The sequence below is a fragment of the Manacus vitellinus genome, unplaced genomic scaffold (assembly GCF_001715985.3).
Source record: "Manacus vitellinus isolate BGI_N305 unplaced genomic scaffold, ASM171598v3 scaffold_0_pilon, whole genome shotgun sequence".
NCBI classification, from domain to species: Eukaryota; Metazoa; Chordata; class Aves; order Passeriformes; family Pipridae; genus Manacus; species Manacus vitellinus.
Genome location: NW_021938789.1, coordinates 36,063,496 through 36,090,963, shown reverse-complemented (window position 1 = coordinate 36,090,963; position 27,468 = coordinate 36,063,496). Strand labels below are relative to the sequence as shown.

At 36.2% G+C, this 27,468-nt stretch overlaps 1 protein-coding gene across 1 annotated transcript in view; it reads left to right on the top strand.

The window, feature by feature from the left end:
• The window catches only part of LOC115307424, a 95,050-nt gene that overhangs the window by 62,717 nt on the left and 4,865 nt on the right, over positions 1-27,468 (top strand). Inside the window, exons 4-5 of the mRNA XM_029959464.1 lie at positions 7,465-7,548; positions 26,528-26,603. Of these exons, the coding sequence (XP_029815324.1) occupies positions 7,465-7,548; positions 26,528-26,603 (160 nt within the window). The remainder of the gene's footprint in view (positions 1-7,464; positions 7,549-26,527; positions 26,604-27,468) is intronic.

Sequence of the window (27,468 nt, the reverse complement as noted above, 5' to 3'; positions counted from 1 at the left end):
ACAGGTGGAGATCTGGGAGCATGACTAATGTCTTCGGAATTACTCTGTGCTTACTTTCTGAAATTTATTCAACTTTGAACAGCATTGAGTATGATTACATGACAATGTAATCTTCTTGGTACATCTTGGTTTGTAATATATGTTCTTTTGTCAGAACAGTACAAATGTTGTAGTTTGTAGCATGACGTTACTAAATCTTGAATGAATCCTTTAGTGGTTGGAATTTTAAAGAATTATTGTCTCCATAAATCAAACCAGCTCTTTCACAACCAAGAAATTGTTCTTGCTGATTTCATGACCTTTTTATGAAGTAGCTTGAAAAATAGCTCTGAATGGAAAGTAATTCTGGATGCTGATGTTCAACTTATGTTAGGGGTCCTTCCAGCATCTGGTGTTGCTGGACCATTCAGTCCAGCGTTGGAGGGAGAATGGCACCTCCATTGTTTAAGTCTCAGGATAGACACAACTCCTGTAAAAGGAATATTAAGCAGTAATTTTATGGAAGTAATTTCCATGCTTGTTTCCATTGAGACCTGCATGCTGCTTAGCTTTTTTCAAGTGCTGTTTTAAAGGAGTTGGCTGAAAAACCAATGAACAGAAGGTGGTCAGAGCAGCAAAGACTTCTGTTCAGCATATGCTTTTAAGTCCAGGTACTGAATTTTGCACTGAGGAGAGGTCTTATTTTACAGAATTAAAGCATGCCTGACAACAGTCATCACAAAGACCTGCAAATTCTTGCCACTGTGCTTACTTACGATGTTCATTATCTAGTTGAAGCAAAGGCACATGATAATCATGTGCTGAATGATTCATTATTCCAGAGGTTTTAGTAGTTCTGCGTCTCATTTTGGTGGAGAATGAGAATTAAATGGATTGCATTTGTTAAAATCTAACTACTTCTAAAGAAATTTTAAAGGAAAGCGATGCTTTAGGACTTGTTAGGGTAGAGTAAGACACTAGAGATGGTGTAGATATTTGAGATTTATTTGACCTTTCAACAGGTTGACTTAAATCTTTACTGTAGCTGACTATTTCGGAGGGTTTTTCCGCATCTTACGGGATCAGGAAATCTGGAAGCTAAAACTGGAACATCTGTCCTACTGTAGAGAGATGCCTTATAGAATCCATAGGTGTAAGGGACACGTGTTGAAACAAGTTATTTCATATGCATAATTTCTTTGATATGCTGTTAATATTTAATTCAGATACATAGTTTAAAATTTATAGTTACAAATGTGCAAGCGCTGCTGATTGCTTTATATTGAAATAAAATAATTAGAATTAGAAAATAAAGCTTTGGTTTTAAGTAGTATATATGTACCTAATTGGGGATCTGGGAATAAGAAGCTACCCCTTCTAGTGGAATGAATAGATCATAGCATAAAGAGTTTGATACAAGTGCTGAAGACTTTGAGAAAGCCTGCAAGCTTTGTGGGTCTTGGAAGTCTGGAGGTTTATAACTGCCTCCTGATTTTTGAACTTTGAGTGCCTCTGAGGTCTCACAGAACAGTCATGTGCTAGAAAATGTGAAGACCTAAGTCTAAAAAGACTGTCTAACCTTATCAGTGGTGACAACCTAGTGATGTCATCAGCTGTTGCATAATTATGTAATTGATGTTTCCAGACAGAACAGTTAGTGACAGCTATGAAATTACTTTGCTTAGTTCTGTCTTCAGGTTTTTGTGTCATTTTCAAAGCCCAGAGGTGTGCTGTCTGGCTGGAGGCTGTAGTTTCATTAAAGGACTACGTCAAGGAAGCTGGGGAGGGAAACACAATGGGAAGACATTGCAATCCGGTTTATGGGTTTCTGTTTCTAGCTCCTGAATTACTGTAAATCAAATTCTCTGACATTCTGGGAAATTATATATAGATTTCCCAGGAAATCCACTGCTCTCAAAAGTGCTATAATACAAGAGTCAAGATTTCAGGTCAAGCTTTATTCAGATTTCATACACCTGAAGTGCACATTATGAATAAAGCCTGCATATTGGTGAGTATTTTGGTATTGGCTTTCAGTTTTGCATCACTTTAAAGTTGCTACTAGAACCTGAGTATTCTGAAAACTTTATCAGTAGGTAGCTCTATCATATTACTTAGAAGAATATTCTTGGTACTCGAGTACTTTTTTTGTTGTCTTCACAGAGCACGGATCTTATTTTCAGGACAGAATGACTACATGTATTGATTTAATTCTTCTTACTGCCCCTTAATGTGTGACTTTTGGGTTAACTTCATTCTGATTCTCTGCAGGATAAATTACCTGTGTCATCTTACTTTCTTGGTAATAAATCTTGTTTTCTGTAACTTGGGAAAGTGGATAGCTTTGCTGCATTCAGTAGGGAACTTTTAACAATCCTAGGTTTCATCCCGATGAATATCCAGAACAGTAGTTGAGCTGAAACCCCCCCAGAACAAACAACAAAAACCAAACAACCCAATCCCCTCTGCCCCCCAAAGAGCAACCCCCCCACCCCCACAGTCTTAGGTACTTGAAGGAATGTATTCTGTCACTTAAGCCCAAGAGGTGAAGTAAAATCTTGCCTGCAAAGAAGAACTCTGATTGCCTGCTCGGAAATGTACATGTGTCAGTAATTCCTGATTTCAGTTATTTCCACTCCAACTGTACATGTAGCTCTACAAGACTGGAGGGAGGATGGGGAGACAAATTCAAAGCTAGGTAGAGGTGCTACTTATCTGGGTTGGATGAGCTTTGCTTTCAGCCTGATGTGAATCACAGAATCATTTAGATTGGAAAAGAACTCTTAGATCGTTGAGTCCAACCATTAACCCAACACTGCACGGTCTACCACTAAATTACATCCACATCTGTGTGTTTTTCAAATACCTCCAGGGGTGACAACTCAACTACTTCACTGGGAAGCTTGTTCCAGTGCTTGAGAACCCTTTCAATATCCAATCTAAACCTTTCCTAGCACAACTTAAAGCTGACTCTTGTCCTGTGGCTTGTTGCCTGGGAGAAGAGGTCAACCCACACCTTGCTACAGCCTCCCTTCAGATAGTTGTAGAGAGTGATAAGGTCCCAGGTAGTTGTAGAGAGTGATAAGGTCCCAGGTAGTTGTAGAGAGTGATAAGGTCCCAGGTAGTTGTAGAGAGTGATAAGGTCCCTTTTGAGCCTCCTTTTCTCCAGGCTGAACGACCCCAGCTCTCTCAACCACTCTTCATAAGACTTGTGTTCCAGACCCCTCACCAGCTTTGTTGCTTTGTGGAGCTTTGACTACTCTTCCAGGGACAGCTACTGCTTCAGTGGTTGCGGTGATGATGGACAGCAGTGGCGTCCTTACTAAACTAGTCATTGGAAAGATCTTACCTGATCACATGTCTTTCCTTTCTACCTCAGCCTGACTGATAGATGCTACTAGACCCTCCCCTCAACTGTACTAGGCTGAAAAAAACCCAGTGTCCCTATAAGGATGCCTTTGGGGGAAAGTCATCAGCATCTATCCTGCTTCAGCTAATTCTGGATCAAATGAAGTTAATACCATCTTGCAAATCCAGTCAGGGATGTGTCCTGTCCACAGTAAAAGCCTTTTAAGCGCAATTTGCTGTTTTCTCTATGACAGAAGAAGTATCTATAGGACAAAAATAGTTTCTAAATTCTTCTGTGGGCTGCCATGGGTAGGCACTATTCTGGCACTGGAAGAAAACTTGATAGTTGGGCTTATTCTCTAGAGTTTTGATGTTTAAAACAAAATGTGAAATGTGATTCCAAAGAAAACTTTTCAAATGTGAGTGTTCTCTGTTGGGTAAAATGATATTTGCATGAGTCCTCAGGTGGATTGAAGAAGTGCTTTTGTAATTCAGCATCCCCTTCTATAGTTTCTTCTGTCTTTCATTACAGGCACAAAAGTCTTGTAGAATGCAAATGCATTGTTAATGAACAAATGTCAAGCATAGTACAGAAAACATAGAAGCTTGATTGAAAGCTACACGATATTTGAATAAGATTGTAGAAAGCCCAGAATCCTTAAAATGAAAGAACTGCATGTGTTTCTTGTAACAGTACTGTCTAGCGAAAGCTGGCTGCCAAATGGCTTTTTTGAGGCTTAATTGTAATCAACTGCGAGTGTAGCAAGTGTTGAAAAGTGCAGGAGTTATATATTGTTTTCATATGAAAGGAATAGATCAGTGTTTAATTTGCCTTTTTTTTCTTTTTTTTTTTGAGGGAAGCATGTGTGTTCTGGAGGAAGGAAAGTGTTTGCTATACGTGTGCGATTTTTTCAGATGTTTTGCTCAAGACTATATAAAGACACTACTGGTTGTAAAAATGAAGGGAATTAAAACCCTCTCAGTGTTCTTTGCTCTTAAAGACTGTCTTGGAAATATTTATGATGTTTTGGCTGGCAGTGAAAGTTTTAAAAGAATACAGTGTATTTCAGGGAAGATACCTTGAATATAGACACTTTATGTACTAATCTTCCACAATTGTGACACAGCAATATTGAAGATTGCTTTTTCTGTTTAGATAATTAAAGGGTTGAGTTCAGGAGATATGCATGATGCAAATTCCTTAGAGCTTATAAGTTCTCAAATGTCACTGTAAAAATAAAAACATTTTTGAAGCACATATAAAACAAAGGGAAAATAAATTCCATCAGATGGTATTCCTAAAGTTTTATTTATTGTTTTAGTCAGTACTTTCAGCTGTCAAATGAGCAGATGCTTCTTTTGGTTCTGTATAAAGTAGATAAAGTATGATGCTTATGATAGATAAGTGAGAAGGAGCAAAAACTGTTGAAGAGCCAGCTTGCAGAGAAAGAAAATTAACCTGTGAACTGAGAAAAAAAAATAAAACTGAGTTGAATGATTAACTGAATGAAATGTCATGCTGTGTGTGATCAAATAAGAAAAAATTAAACCACTTCAGTTAAATGTATAATAATTTTGGCTGTTTGTTAAATGATTCAAAGGTAGGTTCAAAAGTAGCATTAAGAATTTGAATATTGAACATATTGCCTGGTGCTTGTGAAAGCCAGTAGCTTTGAAGTAAAAAGATTTCCTATGAGAAGAGATAACTAAAGCCCCTTACATGTAGGTGTTTATTATTACAAATAATAAAAAGTTAATCAACTCTTAAAAGGAGGGAAATAAAAGATTATATATTAGTAGATTTCTACAAAAGTGAAAATATTTTCTATTGGCTTAATTTTTTTTTTTCTGCTTCAGTTCTTTTATAATTGGAAATGGCTTTCTGGAAGTATAAACAAATCTTCTAGATGACTTTTGCTTTAGAGTTATAAAGCCTGTGACCCCAGGTTCTTATCTATCAGACTATGCTTTTATACTTGGTCCTACTGATAATTTTTAGAAAAAGGGAAAAAACTGCCACCCCAAAACACAAAACTTAGTGTGTGAAAATGTAATGTACTGTAATCCACATGGAAAAATTATTATTGACATTCTAATACAGTTACTTCCAAACTCTTTAGGAAATCACTCTCTACAGCCATTGCTGAAAATGTCTATTTCAACTGTGCTAATTAGTCCAGATTATTTGTATTTAGAATGACATCTATTGAAAAACATAACAAAAAACCCAACAGGCTTGCAGTTCAGCAGCAGTGTTGTTATATGCCTGTCAGCGTAGGACTTGTGAGGGAAGGAATGTTTAAAGACATGTAACTTAACTCAGGTTCATGTTTATCCTTTTGAGAATGATATTTTCAGTTGAAGTGCTGGTTTTCTTGAGTTTGTCTGCTTTAACCTGGTTCTCTGTACTTATGTACAATGCTCATTTTTCTAGACCAACAAGTTTGAGGATGATACAGGTCCATGTGAGAAGCAAGCATGTGGGGCATACTTCAGAAAAGGCAGCTTGGAGCACTTCAACTATATGGAACAAAATGTTATTTCAGCTGTGGGACTATGATATTGCTTGATTTTCTGTTGTCTGTCGGTATGAAGAAGTATTCCTGAAATCTTCATTTTAAAGATGTTAAGTTTTCACTGATCTGGTGTGTGTAGCTGACCAGTGTGGCTTCACTGGTCAGGTTATCGTCTGGTAGAAAAGAAATATGAGCTCCATCATCTTATTTAGCTCTTTTGTTCTTGGCCATAGATCGTGTCCTTAATTTCCTCTGTTAATTAATTCTATGTGTTTCTGATGTTTGTCCTTTCTCTCATGCTTTTATTATACAGTGCAAGATGAAAATGGAGCACATTTTTAGATTGGATGGTTTGCTGGTTTGCTGTCAGCTGTTTTAGGCTGACTTCCTCCCTCTCTTGTTTTGAGGACTGCTTTATATATGCTTCTTAAATTGAAGTTCTTCAACTGAAAAGCACGCTGCTAACATGTACCTTGCGTACTTAGATTTAAGATTAGGTTTAATACTAGGCTGTCATCATCATTACAAGATGTGGGCTGTTCTTTCTTGAAGTTAGGCCTAATTGTTTCTAAAGACTTGAGACATGTAATTTAAAAAAAATGAAGGTATTACAAATTAATTAAGTAATCTGCATCTCTTAGTGGCACTAGGGTGGTTTTCAGATAAGAATGCTCACGTAGTTCATAATGATGTACTTGAATTCAATTAATGAGTTTCTCTGGAAGAAGCAGGAGTGTTAAAAACTGAAGTAAAGTAGAGAGATTCTCAGTATTGACTATTAAAATGGACCAAGACTTCTACTGCAGCTATTTCTAGTAACCTTAATCTATTTTATTTTCCTGTCCAAACATTATTTGAACTTATGCAAGAAGAGTCTAAGCATATAAAAAGGGTTTTGTATTACTCAAGGAGCAAGATCTGAATCTACAGTAGAATGAACTGACCTGGATGATGAAGTTCTCGTCCAGTTCTTCTATGTCATGAAGAGAGGGGAAAAGAAATTTTTTGTCCCTTTAATTGGGAATTTAGTCTTGTGCCAGGAAGAGACATGAAAGGGACAGTGCATAGTAGTAGCAGATAATGATGACTAACAAATCTAATACAGGTTTATCATCTGTGAATGTTTCCAATGGTCTCTTATATTGTGGGAAGGTAAGCTGATGTCAAAAGGCAAATTTCTGTCTTGAAGAAAGGTTTTAGAGGAGATGGCTAGGATTGGGAAAGGAAGTCTTATTTACAGAGGGAAAGAGGCTACAGTTCTCTTCGGCAAGAGAAAAGTAATACATTCAACAGAATACAGTACAATATGTTTACTGTAGCTTGACTTAATTTTAAACACTTTGTTATATTTAATTGGATTTCTGCTGTTATCAAATGGATAGATATATGCTTTTAGAAAAGTGAAGTAAATGAAATGGGACGTTCTTATAATGTATATATTTGCAGATGGAAATTAGAATAATTTCACGGAATTGTTTTATAAATGATTGAACTGGGGCTTCCATAGTTTTGAGCATTTTTGCCTCTTAGTTCTTTGTAGTGCAAATTTGGTACTGCTTGCTGTGAGTAATTTAAATCAAGTGTTTTGAACTGTGTCCTTTTTTTTTCCTTTTTATTCCAGCCCTGATGATATTGGTAGCTGTTGGTATATCCTGCTGTCTGGTTCAGTCTTCATTAAAGAATCTATGTTTCTTCCAAGGAGCAGGTATGTCAACTATGAATATACTGCATTCTATATTTTAAACATAAATCATGAGATGTGGAAAATTTTTAGAATTAAAAGGCAGTATCTTATTCTTAATAACACACAGAAGAACACACATAAGCACATTTTTCCTGCCTTTACTGACTGTGGTAACTGTTTTTGCCCATATGCAAAATGTTGTACAGATGCTGTCAATTTAAAAAGTAAAACAACTGTTTTTAAAAAGTAAAAAAATAATAAAATGGAGAGAAGTACTGAGGAGTCTGTTCCTGTTAGTAGTCAAAGTAATCATAGGATGCACTAGAACTTGTAATGTTTTCCTGAGGCTTTACTTACTGTGCACAAGTCTTTGGTGCCTGTTTTAGTATATGCTTAGATCACGTTACTGCAGCTTTGTTGCTTCTTTTTAAGACTGTGCTTCATGCAAATGGATTTGCCATGAAGAGTGGTATTTTACATGGAAAAAAAAGTTTGAGTGTCAGACACTCAAATGTATATTGCTTCAGTAAAAAAAATTAATTATTTTTAGCTATGGGAAAGATGCAAGTGATTGCAAGGCTTTTACACGAACGAAGCTGAACTTGATCATTTTAGCAGAAGCAGAGCAGAATCACTTTAAGATCCTGGTTATGTACATATTCATTTAGACTACTCTAAAAGGCTTCTTTGAAGCAAGTGGCATGTAGTAAAATTTGTGAAAGGCAGAATGAAAGAATGACCTGTCTCTGTATGGTACCATGATAATGAAAGTACTGGAAACTTTTTAACCATTTTAAACAGTGGAAAACCACTTTAGAGCTAGTATTGGTTGGCACATGAAAAATTAGATCTTGGTATCTGCCTTTCAGTGGATGAGCAGTGCTAGTCTTGGGACTTCCATTTGGTAATGGTAGTTCTTGGTGCAGTCAAGTGTCTTGCGTTTGTAAAAGCAGAGCAGCACTGCTGATAAAATGGTATATTTGATGATGTTAAATATACATCATCTAAAAATAGATGATGTTAAAATTGCAAAACTGGTTATTATAAAAAGTATCACAACAACAGATTAGAGGATCCCTGCTGCTAGCAGAGTGAAAGTGTCATCCATAAACAGACACTGCCAGAAACAAAGCTGGCAGAAAGTGCTACCTTTAGGTATCAGGAGAAAGGATATATAATACCTGAATTAAGGTAGGGTGATTGTATATGGTCTGTGGCAAGAATCTTCCTTTGAAATACAGCAATGTTTGTGCCTTCGCACACTTCTGGACACTTGAAGAGAGGTGAGATGAACAATGAGCTTAAGATTCTTCCTGGAAGAATGAACGGAAAATTTCAGATCCTCTGACACTAAGCAGAGCATTTAAGGGCTGTTCACAGAGAGAAATTCAGAAATTACATCTGGTGGAACAGTGTCTGAGATCTTTGTGAAGTACAAACATGGAATTTGACATTAGGATAAGTTTCTTAGTTGTGGACGAAGTCAAGTAGATGTCAAAGTTAGTGTCTTGGGAGGTGAATGCAAGAGAGACAATTTGTTAATTAAGCAAGCTAACATAAATCTCTGAAAGCAAAATTAAGTAACTTTAATTACAAAGATAGAAAGTATTTCTGGAGAGTAAAATCAGAGTTATTCTAGTGAGGGGCTTTGTGCTCAGAAGCTTTAGTCATCAAAGGGTAGGTGAGGGGCTTTAAATTTAGGACAAGGTCAATCAGGATTTTTTCTTTGTAAATGAATAAATTGGAATATCAGGGCCTTAGGCTAATCCATTAATAAGAAATGTGGGAGAAGTGAGAGGGCACTTAGATTAAATTTCTGATTTGGAATACTGGTTGGTAATAAGTGATTTATTGATTTATTTGTTAATAAAACAAAGCTTGAGAAGGAAACTAAGTTTTTCAGTTTTACTTATGCTACCAGTGAATTGCTCAGACAGAAATAGTAAACTGCTCAGATATACATACTTGGCAGAAGAGACAGATTAGCAGGAATGCTAAAGTAAAATTTTCTGTGCTCTAGAAAAAAGGGAGAGACCTACTGAAAAGGTTGCTGTCCAGAAGGAATTGATAGAATGGTATTTTGAAATCTGAAGAGTAGTGTTAAAAGTGGGCAAAAGACAATTACTGGATAACTTCTTAAACTGACTGTTTACATATACAAGGAGTAACAATTTCAAGAGCCTTTTTGAGCATTGCATAATTTGTGAGTCTTGCTGTCGTCTTGTTACAACGAACTGGCAATGCTTTAGCAAATGGAGCACATCCTCATTCATCACTGACATCAAGTTATAGGAAGAGACTTAAACATTGCAAAGTAGAGATCATCTAATTTTGATCTTGTTTGGCTAAAACATTGTCATTTGAGTAAACTAAATTTGCAATAGTAAATTCATATGTGCACTATTTTAGTGTGTTTTTTTGCAGATTAATCCATTTTATCTTTGCCCATCTAAAAAACCACTAGGAAATTATTTTGCAACATATGAAGCTTGTGAGATATTAGGATGGAGCTGAGCTGTCTGTGTAGGAGCAAGGAAATATGTAGAAAGCAAAAAATGTATTCCTATCTCCAGATCTGATTGACACAGAAAATTCTTATTTCCCGAACTTTTCTTTTCCCTGAGCTAAGAGTTCATGCCTAAGCATCACCATCTGAAACTCATAATTTTTTTCCCCGTTTTAAAAATATTCTCCTTTTTTTGACAGCCTGCCCCACGCACCTGTAGTAAATCCCTTTGGACAAGTTCTCTGGGCTGCATCCTGCCAATCCTGCTCAGTTTGTGAGCTTCTCCTTGCCTGTCCTCCTGACTCAAACTTGACTTCATTAAATGGTGGCTGGGCAGTAGCTGACCAGATTTAAAACAAGATACATGTTGTCGTCCCCCCGTCCCAGCCCCCGAAGCTGTCTAAAAGCATAAGAAATGACAGCCCCCCTGCTTTCCCAGTGTCATGGTTTAGGAATACCCACTCCCTAATTTGATGCCTCTCCCCCCTGAGACTCTCCCAAACCAGACACTGCTAATTCCCCTCCCCTTCTGGTGGGAGACACAAAGGGTAGAGATTCTGAGATGAGATAAGAACAATTTACTGGAAACAGCAATGAGATACCCCCCCCCCCAGCAGTAACAGCAACAATACTAATAATAGTGTGTAAAAGAGAGAGGGTGATTTACATGCAAAATGCTCACCAAGCATTGAACAATGGCAGGGGGACCCCATGCCCACCATGTTTTTTAGGACTGTAGGAGAGAGTCCCTTCCCCCACCCATGAAGTAAGATGGTATTGAATACCACAATGTCTTGACCATACCCACACAGCTCCAGGCTCTGCCCCCTCACAACTAATGTGAAAAGTTCACCCTGTCCTTGGCCAAAACTAGGACACCCACTCAAACCAGAAATAAAAAATAGTATAGCAATCCAAAATTAAGCAGTTTTGTAATGTATGATGTATGGTCAAATGGCTGCTAGTTGAAATAGTTTGAAATCAGTGTCAGAGCTGCCAATTTTTGCCAAAATTTTGTAATGTACTAGGTGACTTGTAAAATTACTTGCAACTGGCTACTTGACAAGTCTTTAATTTCAAATAATAAAAAAAAAGAGGTTCAAAATGGAATATTGGAATACCCAAAGTCCTAATTTGAGTAACTTGCTTTGGAAACTTTAGCATCTGAACCATGTCTGTTTTTTGAAAATAACATGAGTTGAATTTTATTTCTCTGTTGCCATATAGCTTAACTTGTATTTGTTCAAATGCCAAGCCATCTGTTAGCAAATAGTGTTCATAAGATAAGGCTGGATTTTATTATCTTAACTTATTATTTTGGGAAAATATACAATCTACAGTTTTCAAGAATTTTGACCTGAACAATTAAAGCTGTCATATTTTTGGTGACATAAAGTAAAGCTTAATCTTGCTCTCCTGTTTAATTTCTGTAAATTGCAACAATGAAATTTATTTGGACAGGGAAGATTATCCTTCTCCCCTCCCCCAATTTTACTATTAACATTTTTCAGACTTATTCCTTTACTTTAACATATCAGACACATTATGGTTAAACTAAACATTCTATAATGCTTCCCTCCCACCATGACCACCAAACTAGCACACATTAACACTCAGTCCCCTCAGCATTTCCCCATAGCATCTGTACCCTGAAGCAGTTCACGTGGTAGAATGAGGTTTGTGTATAAAGTCCAGAAAATAAATGAACAGAAAATACCATTCACTGAGGGTTGTCCTGACTCTTATGTGTTTTCACATGGCCACTGACAGCAACAATGTGACAGTCCCTCAAAATATCTTTTTGAATGGCCTCCCGCATCCCTTGGCCTGCTCCATGCTCTCTCCACATTTGGTCATCTGCTTGGATTTTCTGTGTGGTTTTTGTACCAGAACTTTGCTTCTAATGTAAATTCTACTGGTTTTTTTTATATTACTTAAATGGGACCTGCAGTACAAAAAGGTCTCCTAGATCTCCCACAGCTAACCTCATGCTTGCCCTTGGCCTCCATGACCAGAGGATGCAACTAACTCTTTGCAGCAGCAAAATACAGAATTGCTGGGCATTTTTCCTCAAACCAATAGGCTCTGGTACTTGGTTTTTTCTGCTTTTCTCTTAAAATGGTTCTGAGACCATCTGGGTAGTGTGTGCTGTGCTGCTGAGGCATACTGCAATGCTGACTTGACCTGTGCAAACCTGACTTTACACTTGTCTTTAACGACTCGCTCATCTACACTGTTCCCTTGCTGTAGCCTCTTCTTTTTCTTCTTTACCGCCATATCCAGTCAGTTCTTCCCTCACCGCTTCATATGGCAATTGAGAACTGCTTTCCTTTCGGCAAGTTCAAAAATTTTATGTACAAGAGCAATTATTTAAGCTTTTTTTCTCTAATTAAAAGATTAAGTTTTGAAGGTGAGAGAACATCTGGTTTTTACTGTTCTCAAAATTAAAAGGGAGGTATCTGTATAATTATTGATTATTTAGCCCTCTGGTCTTTCCTATACTAAAACAACTTATAAAATGGATTGGAATATTTAATTGTATTGGAGACTCATTGAAGAAATTATGGACTTGTTCTGAATGTGTGTAAAGCAATATCAAAACTCAGTTTGTGCAGAAATTTTTTGTCTTCATCCAAGTGTATCCTGATTAACTTATGAAAGTAACCTTTCAGAAGAAATTTTGTTGGGGATTTTGGCAGGTTTTTTTTATTTTGACAGGTGATGAATGTGAGTGTAATGGTACTGGAGCAGAGCCCTTGATTATCTACATACATTTTTATGGCTTTATGTATCTGGAACCTACTTCCTAATTTTTGTGATGTCTGGGTCATACTGTTTTGTGTGGTTTACGTATATCTGATGGGGTGTTTATATTTTGAATACACAACTGCCTTTGATCAGTCTTTTCAGTGAATAAAATTACACTGGTAGCTTTAATCATTGCGATAAAATCCTTCCCTTGGTATAGGATTAATCTATTTGAAACTTAGTGTTTTTTAAAAATGGCTGTTGCTGATGGAAACCTATGAGATAGCAGAATGACTGGGACTTTAACTGAAAGAGGGTGATGAATGTACACAAATATTTAAACCATAATAAAATCCCATAAAAAGGGATTTCTTTTTTCTTTTTTTTTTCATCTGAGAGTTGTAGAACAACAGATTTGGGGGAGGCTCAGAATTGTACTTTTGGGAACTGCTGGTTTAGTTGTTTAAGCTGCAGAGGGAGTTGATCAAGAACTATGCTGAGCTTATTTAGCTTTTGCCAGGTTCTGAGTTTTGCTTATGGCTCAGGATTTACAGCATCATGATGGAAGCATGAAGACCATATATTGGAGCTTTGTAGAGAAAAATAACTCCCCAGGTTATAGTTTCAAGTCTATTTAAGAAATTACTTGAAAATGTGTGAAAATGGATTTAGTTTGCCCTCAGAACTCTCTCTCTCTTTAGTATAAAACTTCTATTTTTTTTTGTTTCTGCTGCTAGCTGCTGCTGCTGGATGTCCCTGTAACCTGTTTGTTGTTTTGATATGTCTGTATCCAGCTAGTGATGTTCTGAAGCCACTGACCATAGGGGGCAGGTATAGAGTAAGGTATTGTTGTGGGCTGACCCCTTGTGCTGCCTTGTCCTCTGTCTAGTTTGAGTGCCTTGATTGAACATTTCAGTCCATCAACTGAAACTGAAGCATGAAGGAGTGTGATCTTATGGTTTAGTCTAGGAAAGACTGAGATCATAGGCTGGAGAAAGAAGTTGGAAGAAGTAGTGATGTCAGTCCATTTATGACTGAGTGCATGGCTGCCATGAATTACAATGGATTTTAAATAGATCTTGAGAAATTAACACGGATTGCTTTGTACTGTCTGCATCTACCCAAAAGACTGCATCTGTCCTTTTGGATGGAGATGCTTACTGTTAGTTGCAAGCAGAAAATTACACTTATCACAGTGCGTGTGACTGTGTTTGCTTATTGAGACTAAAACTCCTAGAGAATATAGAAGCTTGCTTCCAAGAGGTAGCATTTTATTGGGAGTGTCTGATCTGGCCATCCACCTTGAATTTGTTGATCTCCTGTTGGTATCGTGGTCGTTGTTATCAGTGAAGCACAGCGCTCGCTCATGTGTGTCACTGTAGCCTTCCTCATGAGCAGCTGGAGCTGCCATGGTTCTGTCCTTGAACTAAGCTCCCTGAGGGCTGGCCAGAAGGGAGGGCATGCAGGGAGTATTTCAAACTCTCTGAATCTGATTTCATCACTTAAAACACAGTCAGCTCTGACTGTAGCTGAATTAGCTGAGCCATAAATTGATGGACCTTTGTCTTGTGATGTCACCTGCTATTTCAGCGATGTTTGTGATGCAGTGCACAGGCTACTTGTACCAGTCATGTCACCTGAAATTGTCCTTACAGTTTTTAAAAAAAAAGTACACAAATTTTTTCAAATATGAATACTTAAAATTATTTTTACAGTTAATTTTTCTTTTATCCCATCCATCTTCTGTTCTACTGAGTTATTGAAGAGCTCATTGAGATTTGAAACTGGTTATTTTCCAAGTGTGTTGCCAGTATCTGAAGTGCTGGGAAATAGGAGACAGTTCCTAAATTATGAGATTGCCTGGTATCTGGCATTGTTCCTGTCATATTTCAGTGCTACTGGAATTTTGGTTTTGCAGAGCTGATAAAATACTGAGAGACTTAATCTATTACGCTGGCAACTTTTGAAAATAAAAATAGAAATTTAGTGTAGTGTGTCTAGCGCTACCAGGCTTTCTTCCAAGTTTGTAATGAGGAGATGAGAAGGTAACAATGAAGCAGAAAGTGTCAAATGACCCGAATAAGTTTTAAGTGAGCCTGAGTAATTCTGATTCCTCTTAAAGTGAGGGAGGCTTATAGGAAGGGAAATGCTCATGGTAGGAGAAAAGCCAGTTTCAGAAGCTCTCACAAATGCAAACCTTATACTAGTTTCTAGATGTATATACTAGAGCTACAGACTTCTATCTCTTTCCACACAAAAGACATTATGATGGACTCGCGATGGCCTGGATCACCTGCTGGTGCTCAGGTGCATTTGTGGAATGTTCAGTACAATTTCTTAGGTTTTCTATAGGAGAGACACTGTGAATTGATAGTGCAGAGCTTGTAGATTCAAGAATTCTTTTTCTGGTTGGTTTTTCATTGTTTTGCACATGGTAATTGTAAACTCAGTCAAGATGGCATTTCTTACCACTGTTGCCACTTTTAAAATAAGTAAATAAGGTAGACTTTTCTTATGTTGTGCTTTATTCTTATCAATGGAATTTATCTTTCCCATTGAAACTGAGGTTGTGTAAAAGTACTTAGTTAAAGGTATCTACTTTAATGACAAAATTACACTTATGAATTTGTGATATGGAGCATAAAAACAAAGTATGTTACATTGTAAATCCAGACCACTGCTTTTATGGAGAGTTTTGCCTGTGAACCAATTTAGGTTATTTTTGCATTTGCTACACAGAATAAGTATAATGAAAATTTTTCGGTGGGGTATAGCCAATGCCAGCGAAAAGCAAAATCTGAGATAGATTTTTTTTCTGTGTAAGCATGAATGTATCTTAATAGCTCAGAGTAACTGAAAAGAACCTTAAGGAAAAATTAAGGAGAAGGGTTTAACAAACTAGATTTATGGGGGATATAGTCTTTGAGCAGAAAGAAAGCAGAGGAAAGGAGAGAATCCTTTAAGGTAGCTGATAGAGGAAATACAAAGTTTGTCATCTATGAATGATAGCAACTCTCACATCCCATTTCTTTAAATGTTAGAAAGTTGACTAATTATGGCTAAAAATTGAGAGCTCTTTTTGAGAAACTAAGGAGGGGGAAATTCTCTGTGTAATAAAGTAAGTGGTTATTAAATTGAGACCTGTTATACTGGGATATTCACTACTGCTTACATTGCTAATTAAAGGTATCTATCAGAAGAAAGTTGTTGCTTTCAGAATTGATATGGCAGCTGGTAAGATGACCTGTTATGTAATCTGTTCCTTCTGATTTAAGGTTACCTCTGATTCAATTTAATAATATTTAAGGTTTTGAATTTTAGTACAAACCTGCAAAACATCCACTCCCTCCTCAGTTACTTGAGAAAACTGCATTATAAGGTTCTTGCTGAGGTCAAAAGGAAGTCCATGTTAGTTTTATGTGCTCTCGGAGTCTCTGGACAAGTTTTATAAGTGTAATGAACTGAAATAATCTGGTCATTGCTTACCTCAAAATAACAAAATTAACAGTGTGCAAAAATAGCATAAAGAATACCAAAAAGGGAGAAGTACCACCATGTGGAGAAAGGGGACAGAGAGCATTGCTTTTTCTTTACCTCATGTGAAACTCAGATGATTTTCGGTGAAGGACAATCTTGGTAAGCTGAAGTAATGACTTTTACTTATGTACTTGGAGGACTGTGGAAAAGGTGGAAGGAATCAGAAGTATTGTTTTGGTTATTAGGTTGATTCCGCTACAAATGATCTTTTCTACAGTATTGAATAACATTTTATTAAAGACTTGAAAATGTCTCAGTTTCAAGTGATGCTAAAATTTTCAAATGTTTCTGAAAAACAAATTCAGGGATACAAGACAGAAAGTCAAGTGAGGGAGAATTTATTTGCAAATTATAATATAAATAGCTAAAACAAAATTGTCAGTATTACTCCACTGTTTTACTTTGTTTATTCATTTACAAACTTACAAATTTATCTTTAATATATCTGTTTTGTTCTAATAGATTTATATAAACTACTAATTGAGGTCATGTGTTTAGCTCTCCATGTGAGTGAATTGGTTGTATTGACTGAGTTCAGCATATAAATGCATGTGGAAAATGTCAATATATATGGTCTTATTTCACTACTAAAAATCTAGATGACATGCCAGGTTGTTTTATTTTATTTATGTAAAGAAGCTAAAAATTTGTAATATCTTAGTTATGAAGGTCTATAGGGGGACTTAAAAATGCCTATTCTATATTTTTCAGTGTAAAAAACCCCTCATTTAGAATCTAACATCTGAAGTCTTTGTATGACATTGGAAAAATACTTCTCTGTTTTAGTGAATTTCATGAATGTTAATAAGCCAAACTGTGTTCACACGAGGTCTTGCCTCTTAAGTAATGTTTTCCAACAACTTCTTATTCTTTGAGACCGTTATGTAGCTCTTGTGATGTCACAGTAATCTCCATGGCAACACAGACGTCATTAGCAAGAAGCATAAGCAAAGCTGTCTTTATTCAAACCATTTATTTATTTATTTTTTTAAGGAACAACAAAAAAAAGTAGGTTAGGAAAAAACCTTTCATCTTTGAATGTTTTCTGAGATAAAATAATACGAGAACTTCTAATTTAAAAATAAAATAAGTATAATTTTTCCCAAAGAAAGACCTTTTGTCAGCTGTTCTGATGAAGTACCTGCCTTCTAGCTTTCTGTGCTAGAGATGAAGCAAAACAGAACTGCTGCAACAAGCTAAATTTTGTTATTGCCTCTACTAGGAGGTTCCAGTTGTCCAGTTTTGTTTCTTTATTTTGTATATATAGTTTATGAATACAGATCTTGAATTCAACAGGAGAATGTCATCAACTCATTTATTTTTTTTATATATGAAGATTTCATATGTCTAAATGAAAGGGTCCTAGAAGAATTTTAAGTGGTAGTCCGAAAAGTATTCAGGATCACCTCTTGATATAAAGACTCTGAGCATCTCCCTTTGTTACAGTAAATTTGCAAAACAATTTTTTATTCTTAACAGTACTTTTTCAGATTGGGTTTTTAACCGTGTTTCAGCTTAATGTTTTAGTTTTAATGTAGCATTATGAGAAGATAAAGTGAGAAGGAACAAATGTGAATCTTTACACAATTATTTTAATTTTTTTTAACCTAAACTGGTCAAACTTGCTACCATACTCAGTCTTATAACCAGGTAAAATTTTAAAATTAACCACACTTCTCAAAACTTTCTCTTTTCTAAAAGGAAAACTGTATGAAGATCATAAGGCATATGTTTCAGGGGTTGAATGAAGGGATTTTCTGGAGGTTTACTTCCAGAGAATCTCGCTAATTTCAAATTATTCACTGTGGGTTTTCAGGAACTTCTTTTGAAGTGCTCGGAGTAGTCAGCTATAAATTAACAGATTAATGCAACCTCTGATCTGTGTTGCATTTGCATAAGAAATAAATCCCTATGAGTATTAGGTAGATACAGCACTACAGTCGGTCATCTCTAAGGATGCTAACTAAATGTGTTCAAAATACTAAAGAAGTTTACTAAAGCTTTCAGCTGGAGTTCAGATTAACTTTCACACATTTAGTGTTTTTTTCACACACAAAATTTAAAACATTAATTTACTATAAATGTGCTTATTCTATGATTTTAGTATGGTCCGGTTAGTCATCAGGCATTCTCTCTGTCTGGCTTGCTGGGTTCTTCCCACCTGTACACCCTCCTGCTGCAGCACCAGGGTTATTGCCCTATGAGAGATTCCTCTTCTCCCAGAGGCAGCGGGCGGTTTGGGTCCCACGTCAGGCAAGGATCTGCAGTGATGTTTGAGGCTTTTGTCTCTTGTGAAACACTCCTCCCAAAGTATTATTAAGTGGTGTGTACTTAGCTGTGATGTCGCAAGTGAGTCCCTTCGCTGACACATGAGCTGTTGTATCTGAGACTGTAAACATCTATGCTATCATATGACACTGGATAAGTCTAATCATCCTTATCCGTGGTATGCAGTGAGCTCATGTCTCCAGGATTTGCAAGTAGTGACAGGTCTGAAAATGCCTCTTCAACTTATATTCCACTTACCAGCATCTCAGTTTTCCTTTTAACTGAAAAGCATTTCTGTAAAGCAGCTTTTTGCTCTTGTTGGAAAAACCTACTATAAATAATATGTAGAAAAATAATATGTAGAAAAATCATATGTAGAAAAATAATATGTAGAAAAATAATATGGAGAAAAATAATATGGAGAAAAATAATATGGAGAAAAATAATACGGAGAAAAATAATACGGAGAAAAATAATACGGAGAAAAATAATACGGAGAAAAATAATACGGAGAAAAATAATACGGAGAAAAATAATACGGAGAAAAATATGTAGATTAAATAAAATAACATTGAGAATCTAGTGATTATTGTGATATGAAGATGACCACCACATTTTAATTAAGAATGTTAGTTATTACAAATCAAAAGCAGTTTGGGTTTCACTTGCATCTTTACTTGCTTTTTCTAAAAGACAGACACTAGTTCACATGAGAATTGGAGAAGTCAGCCTATGTTATCAGCTAATTTCATGTTCCGTATAATGATCTCCTGTCTTTTAGTTGACAAACTCTTGATTTCATAGTTTCCAGTGTGCAGCTCTAAGTGTGGGGAAACCCGCTGCTGCCTTCCCTCCTCGCATCATCCCCAGTGGAGAGCTGTTTGCATTGGAGTGGCTCTGCATGCATGAAAGGCTCTGCCTTTTTTTCTGAGGGGTCAGGAAATGGCCATGCCAAATTTAGTTTTTGTCAGAACACTTAAGCATTCCTCTGGGAATGGCTTATGCATGTACACGAGCTTTTAAATTGTTACTTTCTTCTTTCTCTTCCCTGGCAAGGATGAGTTGGGTGGAGGTCAGCACGTTGATGTGAAACCCAGCTAAACCCAGCTTGGCTAGAAAAAGCCATACTGAGGTACTCATGTTTTTCATTCTAATCTAGACATACCAAAGTGAAATGTGATGTTTTTTATTAAAAAAACATACATGAGAAGGAACTTGACCGAATCCCCTATTATCTCCCTAAATGGCAAATAGAAAATAGTCCCCATTTTTTTCCCCATCCAGACATCTACTAAATACTGCTCTATATTTCATCCAAGAATTCGCTGTGACTAGTTTGCTTTAGAACTAAATCTAACACATTTTGATGTTGTTCTAAGTTAAATGTTGATTATTACATTAGACTTGATTTTGGGATTTGTCAGAGACCAGACATTCTGCTCATGTTTGCTTCTCTGTCATCAGAAAATGCAGTGATGGAAAGCAAGTGCCTGTCATGACTGAGGTCATGGCACTGCTGTGACAAGTGACGTGTGCAGGTGGGACATGCAGCAAATGATCCATCTGAAGGAACGGAGACTCCTCTCTGCTCTGAGATTGAGAAGTGGAGGGTAGAGGGAAGATGGGAAATGCAGTAGAGAGTACTTGTATGTTAACGGTGATGGTAGTAATAGCATTTTTAGGATGAGGGCTACCTAAAAGCAAATGAAGACACTTCAGCTTACATAACTTCAAATTCTAAATATGCTTCATGCAATACCTCTGTATTTCACTTTAGTAGTTTTCTATGATTCTCTTAAATGTAGATGTCAACTGAAGCAATGTCATTTTCACAAAAAGAGCTTGGAAGTATTGGGTTTATATAACTTAAGATTTGGTTTTATCATGAATTTATTAAAAGCTTGAGAAAGTAAACTCAACTGTGCACAGACTTGTGCTTACAGATTTATTTATCTATAGTCTTGAAGAGATAAGGATTGATTTTAGAGAAGATGGGAGAGGGATAATGTTTACTTTAATCTCCATGTATGTTTAGATGTTCTGCATTGACAAATATTGCACAGCAGTAATCTTAAACCCATTGGACATACCATTTGAAAACTTCAGAACAAAGAAAGTTTTTGAATATCTGTTTTCTAGGGGTTTTGCATAAATCATTGCAATATTCATGCATTACATTTTTACTTTAATTAGATTGTAAATTTTTTTATCAAAAAAATCAAAATCTCTATAGAACTTATTTCCTTGCATACATGTACTCTAGAAAATTCTAAGAACTTGAGAAACAAGAAAATATGTTACTTGTATTTTTCCTTTTGTTAGAACATGTCTAAATAGAACATGCTTTTTGATTGAGAGGAACTGCCAATTAAATAGGTTTTATTTTCAACCAGCAACTTTGTTCAAAATATTGCATTTACATGGACATGAAACTATAACAATATTTTGCACTTAAAAATGTGTTGAAGTATGTGTGTGATAGAGATGACCGTACTTTGTGGAACTTTCTTTCTGGGACTTAAATGTGGTTTTACTAAAACTTTAAGCTAATGCAACGTGGTGAATATCAAAAGAAATCAAAGTGAAGACTACATTATAGAGGAAACCCTAAATTTTTGTACGTCATTTTTGCAAAATAGTTGTCACTAGTGAAATTAAGTTTTCTCTGAGTGATCTTTGATTTTTAAGAGGAAGGTGGAAAAGGACTTCACACGGAAAACCTGTTCCTTGGTGTTCATTGTCAGTGGAGTTTTCTTCAGATTTTGCATCACTTTTGGTGAATATGTTTGCATTCTAGTGCTGAGAAATAACTTTCCATTTGGGAGCTGGGTTGATGTGAAAGCAGGAAAGTGGAGGCCCAGGTTGAGGGGACAGGGCAGAATGCTGATAAGGAAATGTTCCCTCTTCAGTAGCTGCTACCTTCCCTGTGAGCTTTGAAAAGAGCATCTGTATGTGCGTGTACAAGTATGTCTGGGGACCTGGGGGAATGGATGGGTCGTGTCTGGAGAAAACTGCCTTGTCCTCCAGTATCATGATGATAATAGAAAGAATAGAACAAGTTGCCCTCAGTACCTGCAAGTTTCTGGCTGTCTCTATGTGCTTATAAAAATTCGTGTGTTGCCTGTGACCGTAGATGTTTAATTTAATTGAAGTACTTCATTGTTTTGTTTTATTAGTAAATTTATTAAATTTGAAGGGGAATAAATGCAGACGGTGATCCTAAATTATTCTCAAGTTTTTTGTTAGCCACTGATATATTTGTACTATTGTATTTTTATAATAGTAAAGTGTTTTTTTTTAATGAAAACTGAAAGTGTAAACTTGTAAACATGGAAACCCTTAACTTTCACTTAAAACTCATCTTCTGTTAACAAGCATGTTGAAAACTGTAATGCATCTGTTCTTTAGCTAGCTGTGTATGGTTTGAGTATAATGAGTTATAAGCTGAGATACAGATGTAGTAAAGTATACTTATGGAGAAGGGAACTGTCATCTATGGTCAATGTAAATTCAATTTAAAAATGCTTTAGAATTGAAATTGTAAATGACTGATATGAATTAAAATATCTGCTTTTAATACACAGAGTGAGAAAAAGGTTTTTTTTAGTATTAATGAACTTGTTTGGAAATAATGCTTTTGAATAGTCAAGTGGAAAATTAGACTTGTCAATTGTTTAAGGGAATAGTGTAGTTAGAGAGCAGTTACTTGGGGAAAACACCTGTCTACTGTAAAATGGATTCCTGTAAATAACATTGTTTTGTATATCATTGTTAGGGTTTTTTTTGTTGTTGCTGTTTGTTTTTGTTTTATTTGCAGTAGATTTATAGTCACATCATACATTCAATATGTAATACAAGTACTGTGATAGAAAAGGACTCCAGAAGTGAATTTACCTCTAGGACAGGTACTGAGGAGAGCATCTGTGAAGTTTAATACTTGGGGAACCTCAAGTCAGAGCTTATGTGGTAGAAGGGAAGAAAAGTGTTAGAAAAGCTGCTGCAAAACAAGGTTCTTTGGGAAATTTAGGTGAGGCAGCAATGTCCTGACCAGGGAACCCTTCTGACTTTCTGAATTACTGTTATAACCTGTGCATCCCATATTGACAGCTACAATTGGAAAGATAACTTTAAACTGCTTTAACCTCCTTTGGTGAAATTCTCTTATGCACATCACTGATCTAGAGAAAATAGTTGCAAATCTAGGATTCTTTCAGGTATATCACTGACTTAGTTGAAACAAGCTATATTTAGGAGTTGAAATTAATAAGGTTTAGGTAGGAAGATGTATTAAGACAATTCTGACTTAAGTGACACAACTAAATGTGAAGTATATATTATTTAAAATTCTTTACTGCATTTTAAAAACAAAAATGGGGTTTAAGCTTAAGCTCCAGAGTGGGGTCGTATATCCACAAGCTTATCTCACTCTACAGTAAGGGAAGGAGTAAATTTGTCAAATCCCTGGTCCATTGAAACTTGCTAATAAAGGCTTTCTACACTGTATTTTGGCTAGCCAGTACTCATGTAGACTATGTGTTTTGTGAGAAATCTGGGTAGTCATACAGTCAAAATTTTGTAAAGAACATTGTCTATTCAAAGTTACTGAAATAGAGCTGATATTATGAAGATAATGTCAACCCTTCCACTGAAACTTTATTTGGTGCTACTGTTCCTGTGTGATACCTAACATCCCTCAAGCCAGCTTGCGTGGTGGCTTGTGGTCCCTTGAATGAAGTTCTTCTCCTGGTATTTCAAGGAATCACAGAATGATTTGGGTTGGAAGGGACCTTAAAGATCAGCTGGTTCTAAATCCCTTGCCATGGACAGGGACATCTTCTACTAGACCAGGCTTCTCAGAGCCCCATCCAACCTGGTCTGGAACACTTCAAGGAACGGGAGTCCACAACTTCTGTGGGCAACCTGTTCCAGTGCCTCAGTGTTCTGATCATGAAGAATTTTATAAAAGGCTTTTCAACTTGGGCTTTTTTATCGGCTCAGTAAACAGACTGTATTAGGTGTTGGGTATTTGCTTCTTCTTACTGCTTGCTGATATGTTAAATAACCTGTTTTCAATAAAATCAAGTTTGTTTAGTGGCTTCCTCTGCTGAGTGGCTAGTTACCACAGCTGGGGATTTCAGGTAGAATGCCACTGAAGTTCTTTTTTGTTGGTCTTTTATTTTTGCTCATGTGAAACTCTGACAAATTAATTCAGTTATGATGTTTGTCGTCAGTCTTATGAATTGAAACGGCAGGATTGGCAATGCTCTGAGATCCCAGTAGTTTCTCAGGGTTTCTCAGAGTTGTGTGTCACACAAAAACCTGTATTGAAGTGTGATTCTGCAGCAGATGGCATGCAATACTGTGATGGATGTTCTACCACAGTCAGAGATGGACACTTCCGAAGTTTCCAGGTGTAGTGGACAATGACAAGAGAGTTCCCTGATTTTCACTGATTAGGTGAATTCCTCACTGGTGATGAATTTTCAACAGAGATTGGAAATCAGGAGGTTTAGCTGGTGTGGCAGTCTGAGAACTGCAACACTTGAAAGGTCATTTAACTTTCTTATGTCTTGATTTACTTGTCTTCTTTCCTACAATACTTCACAAAGATTAGAGAGTTTATTTGCAGCCTGAAGTGCCTTGTGATCTTTGGTCAAAGATAATATATACATGTGATGCACTGTCTGCTCTGATAAATTTCATGCTGTCATAGGAATCTGAGCAGTACAACAATGACATGGTTATTTGCTGTGAGAACCACTGTGTTACTGGGAACAGAAATCGAGAATTTTTTTTATACTAACTGAATGCATGCCTTCTATCTTAATATGTTGACTGCCTGTTCCCTGGTGCTGAAGAGTAAAATCCAAACAAGTTATTCAAGAATAGAGAAACACATCCAAAACACAGCTTTTTGTTTTTACTGTGTTTTCTAAAGCTTGAAACTTTTGCATGTCAGCAGTGATTAGCAACAAACAGAAGTTTTAAAGTTGATACTTACAGTCAGCAATAGAGGAAGAAGAAATGGTGGAGTGTTTATATGTTTTTTTGTTGAAATGAGTACTTGCTGTGAGACTAGAAAAATGGGTCGGCAAAAAAAAATACAGCAATAGGTGTTTTCTAAGTGGTAAGAATATTTGTGTTATTTTCCAATTAGAATATCAAATAAGTTGACTTCCTAATCACCATTTTTTGCATTGCTGTTTTTCAGTAAATGAGTTGACTTACTTTCTGCTTTCTCTCCTTTTCCTTTCTGTTTTTAAGGAAAAAACTATGTGTATGGATCCAGTTATTGACCAAAATATAAGTTTGCCACTTTTGCAAGAGTCTAATGAATCAATATAATGGTTTCATTTTCTCATGCCCTTAAGAGGAGTTGAAATTGTATAAAATTCAAGATGATATTGTAGAGTAAAGAACCCTGTGTTTTGTTGCTGGACTATAGGAGGAAGCATGTGTTTGCCTCTAGGAAAATAAGCATTTTGTCCAGAGACTTCTTTATTGAATGTTTCTTTTCAAGAAGCTTAGTATTCTGGAAAATTTTTTCTATTGTAGAAGTCCCATGTACCATTAAATGCGATTATTATTTTGATGAATAAGCACAGCTGGCATTTCTTTTCAATATCTGACTGCCTTCTTTTTGAGCCTATAAATGTGCTGTTGTCAAGAGATTAGCCTTTGGGGTAGTGAGTTAAGTTGTTCATTTCTACTAATGGCCAGGCGGGGCAGGAGCACAGATATGAACTGGCTACATATACTGTTCCGAATGGGATATGAAATAAAGCTTAAAAAAGTTACCTCTCACAAACATTGTTGCTTCATTGTGTTACCATGACTGTGCATTACAGGATTGGTTAAAATTCAGATTTTACCATTTCATTGAGTCTGGTTTGTTTTTCAAGCTGTTGCCCTGTGGGCTTCAGATAGGAAGGTTTCCCATGTCTGTTGCACGGTGCCAATTGAAGAAAGGGAGAGGCTAAATAGTTATATTGGCTCTTTGCAAAGTGTAGCGTAGGTTGGTTACAGCAAACTACAAGCTGGGTCCTGAAGTTCCACTCATTTTGTTGTCTATCCTGCCCTCCAGTCTACGATGGGAAAGGTCTGGCATTGACCTGACATTCCTACCCAGAGGAGGAATCACATATCCCATAAACAAACTTTAACTGGCTGCCTTTCTTTTACTCCGATGGTGTAGGATTAAGGATCTAACTCTAAAGGTTCTGTATTTCACTGAATTATGTACTGGTTCTCTGCACTTCACCTTTACATCTGCATTTTGAGGATTCTTTGCAGTGAAACCTGCAGTTGCACACATTCATTAATACCAGCAGGGCACTCCAGAAACTAAAATTAAAAAACGTTTCTGTTTTATCCTGCAGGAAACAAAATAGTATCATGTTTAATTATTGCATTGCAGTGGGAATGTGTCATGAAAGGGCAAAACAACCTTTTGTCCTCATCTATTCAGTTTGGGAATACACTCATGTTCCTTATTTTATTATTTTAAGTGGAAAAGAGTTAATTGAAGTTGATCAGCCTTTTAATTATTTTCTTGGTCTTCCAGCTAGCTTTCGTTATAGAAATGCAGATAGCTTAGGTAACTTAATACTGTAATGTCAGAAGATACGAGATCAAACTCTGTAATGTAGTTCAGAATCAACTATGCCTCTTCAGTAGACAGCTCTTGATTGACACTTGTTTTAGTGTTAATAGACTTATTTAGCAAATACTCTTAGGGAACTATGTAAATACAAAATAGTTCTTAATTAACTAATTAAGAACCCAAAGACACTGTTGAAGGACATACGCATGAAACTTGTATTGTACAGAGGTATGTACATTTTTTCTCTGCTTTGCAATATCTGGATAAGATGTAAATATGTTTATGAATTGTGCTATAGCTCAGATCTCTTTTATAATTGAAATATTTATGTTCTTCAGTTTTGGCAAGCGTTCTGCTGGGAGCATGAGGCGTGGATGTGAATGCATTGTTCTAGAGCCCTCTGAAATGATTGTGGTAAGAACATTTTCACTCAGTTACTTTCAAAGTGTACAGACCAGCTTTAGTAACACTTCAGTTTCCAGTACAACTTAGAGTTTTCTCTTTTACATGTGATCATTTAATAAATATAAGATTTTATACATAACTTTCTTGCCATTCTTTGCTTACATACTTACATTGTTTGAGTGATAAAAGCAGCCATTCACACAACTACAACCAACTAAATTGTATACTTTTAGAGAACAAAACTGGGACAACAGACTGTTCCCTGTACTTGTGAGTTACACAAACTGGTAACAAACAAGTAACCTAATCCCTTCTACAGCCCTCAAGTTATACCACATTTCCTGACCTTCTGCAAGTTTTACAGAAACTGTCACTTTTTAGGAAAAAATGTTTAATATCACAGTCTATATTTAAGCCATCTCTATAAGGCTTAGATAATTGTCATGCCTGTATTATGAACTGATCTGTTAATAAAAAATTTAGCCTGTTGATTCTGTATTTGTTCAGATACAAATACAGATGAGGCATCCTGAGCTGGCAGGAGCCTCAAAGACGATGCTGTTCTACCACTGGACTACAACAGATGTTGCTAGCAAAATAACCTTCCCTTTACCCAGTAAAGTTGACAGAATTTAAAAATGTTCAAATTTAGTCTTAAAAACCTCAGATGACTGAGAATATATTTAATTCAATCAAACATTAATTACTTAAGCTAATGTGTGATTAATACTTTAAAGCATCTCTGCTTATCTACAATAATAAAGCAGCGCAAAAAAACCCTGACAAACCTACAAACTCTTCTGGTATTTTGCTAGCACAAGAAAACTATAGTTTTACAAGAAATCTGTAAAAGTAAATATAACAACAATATTAA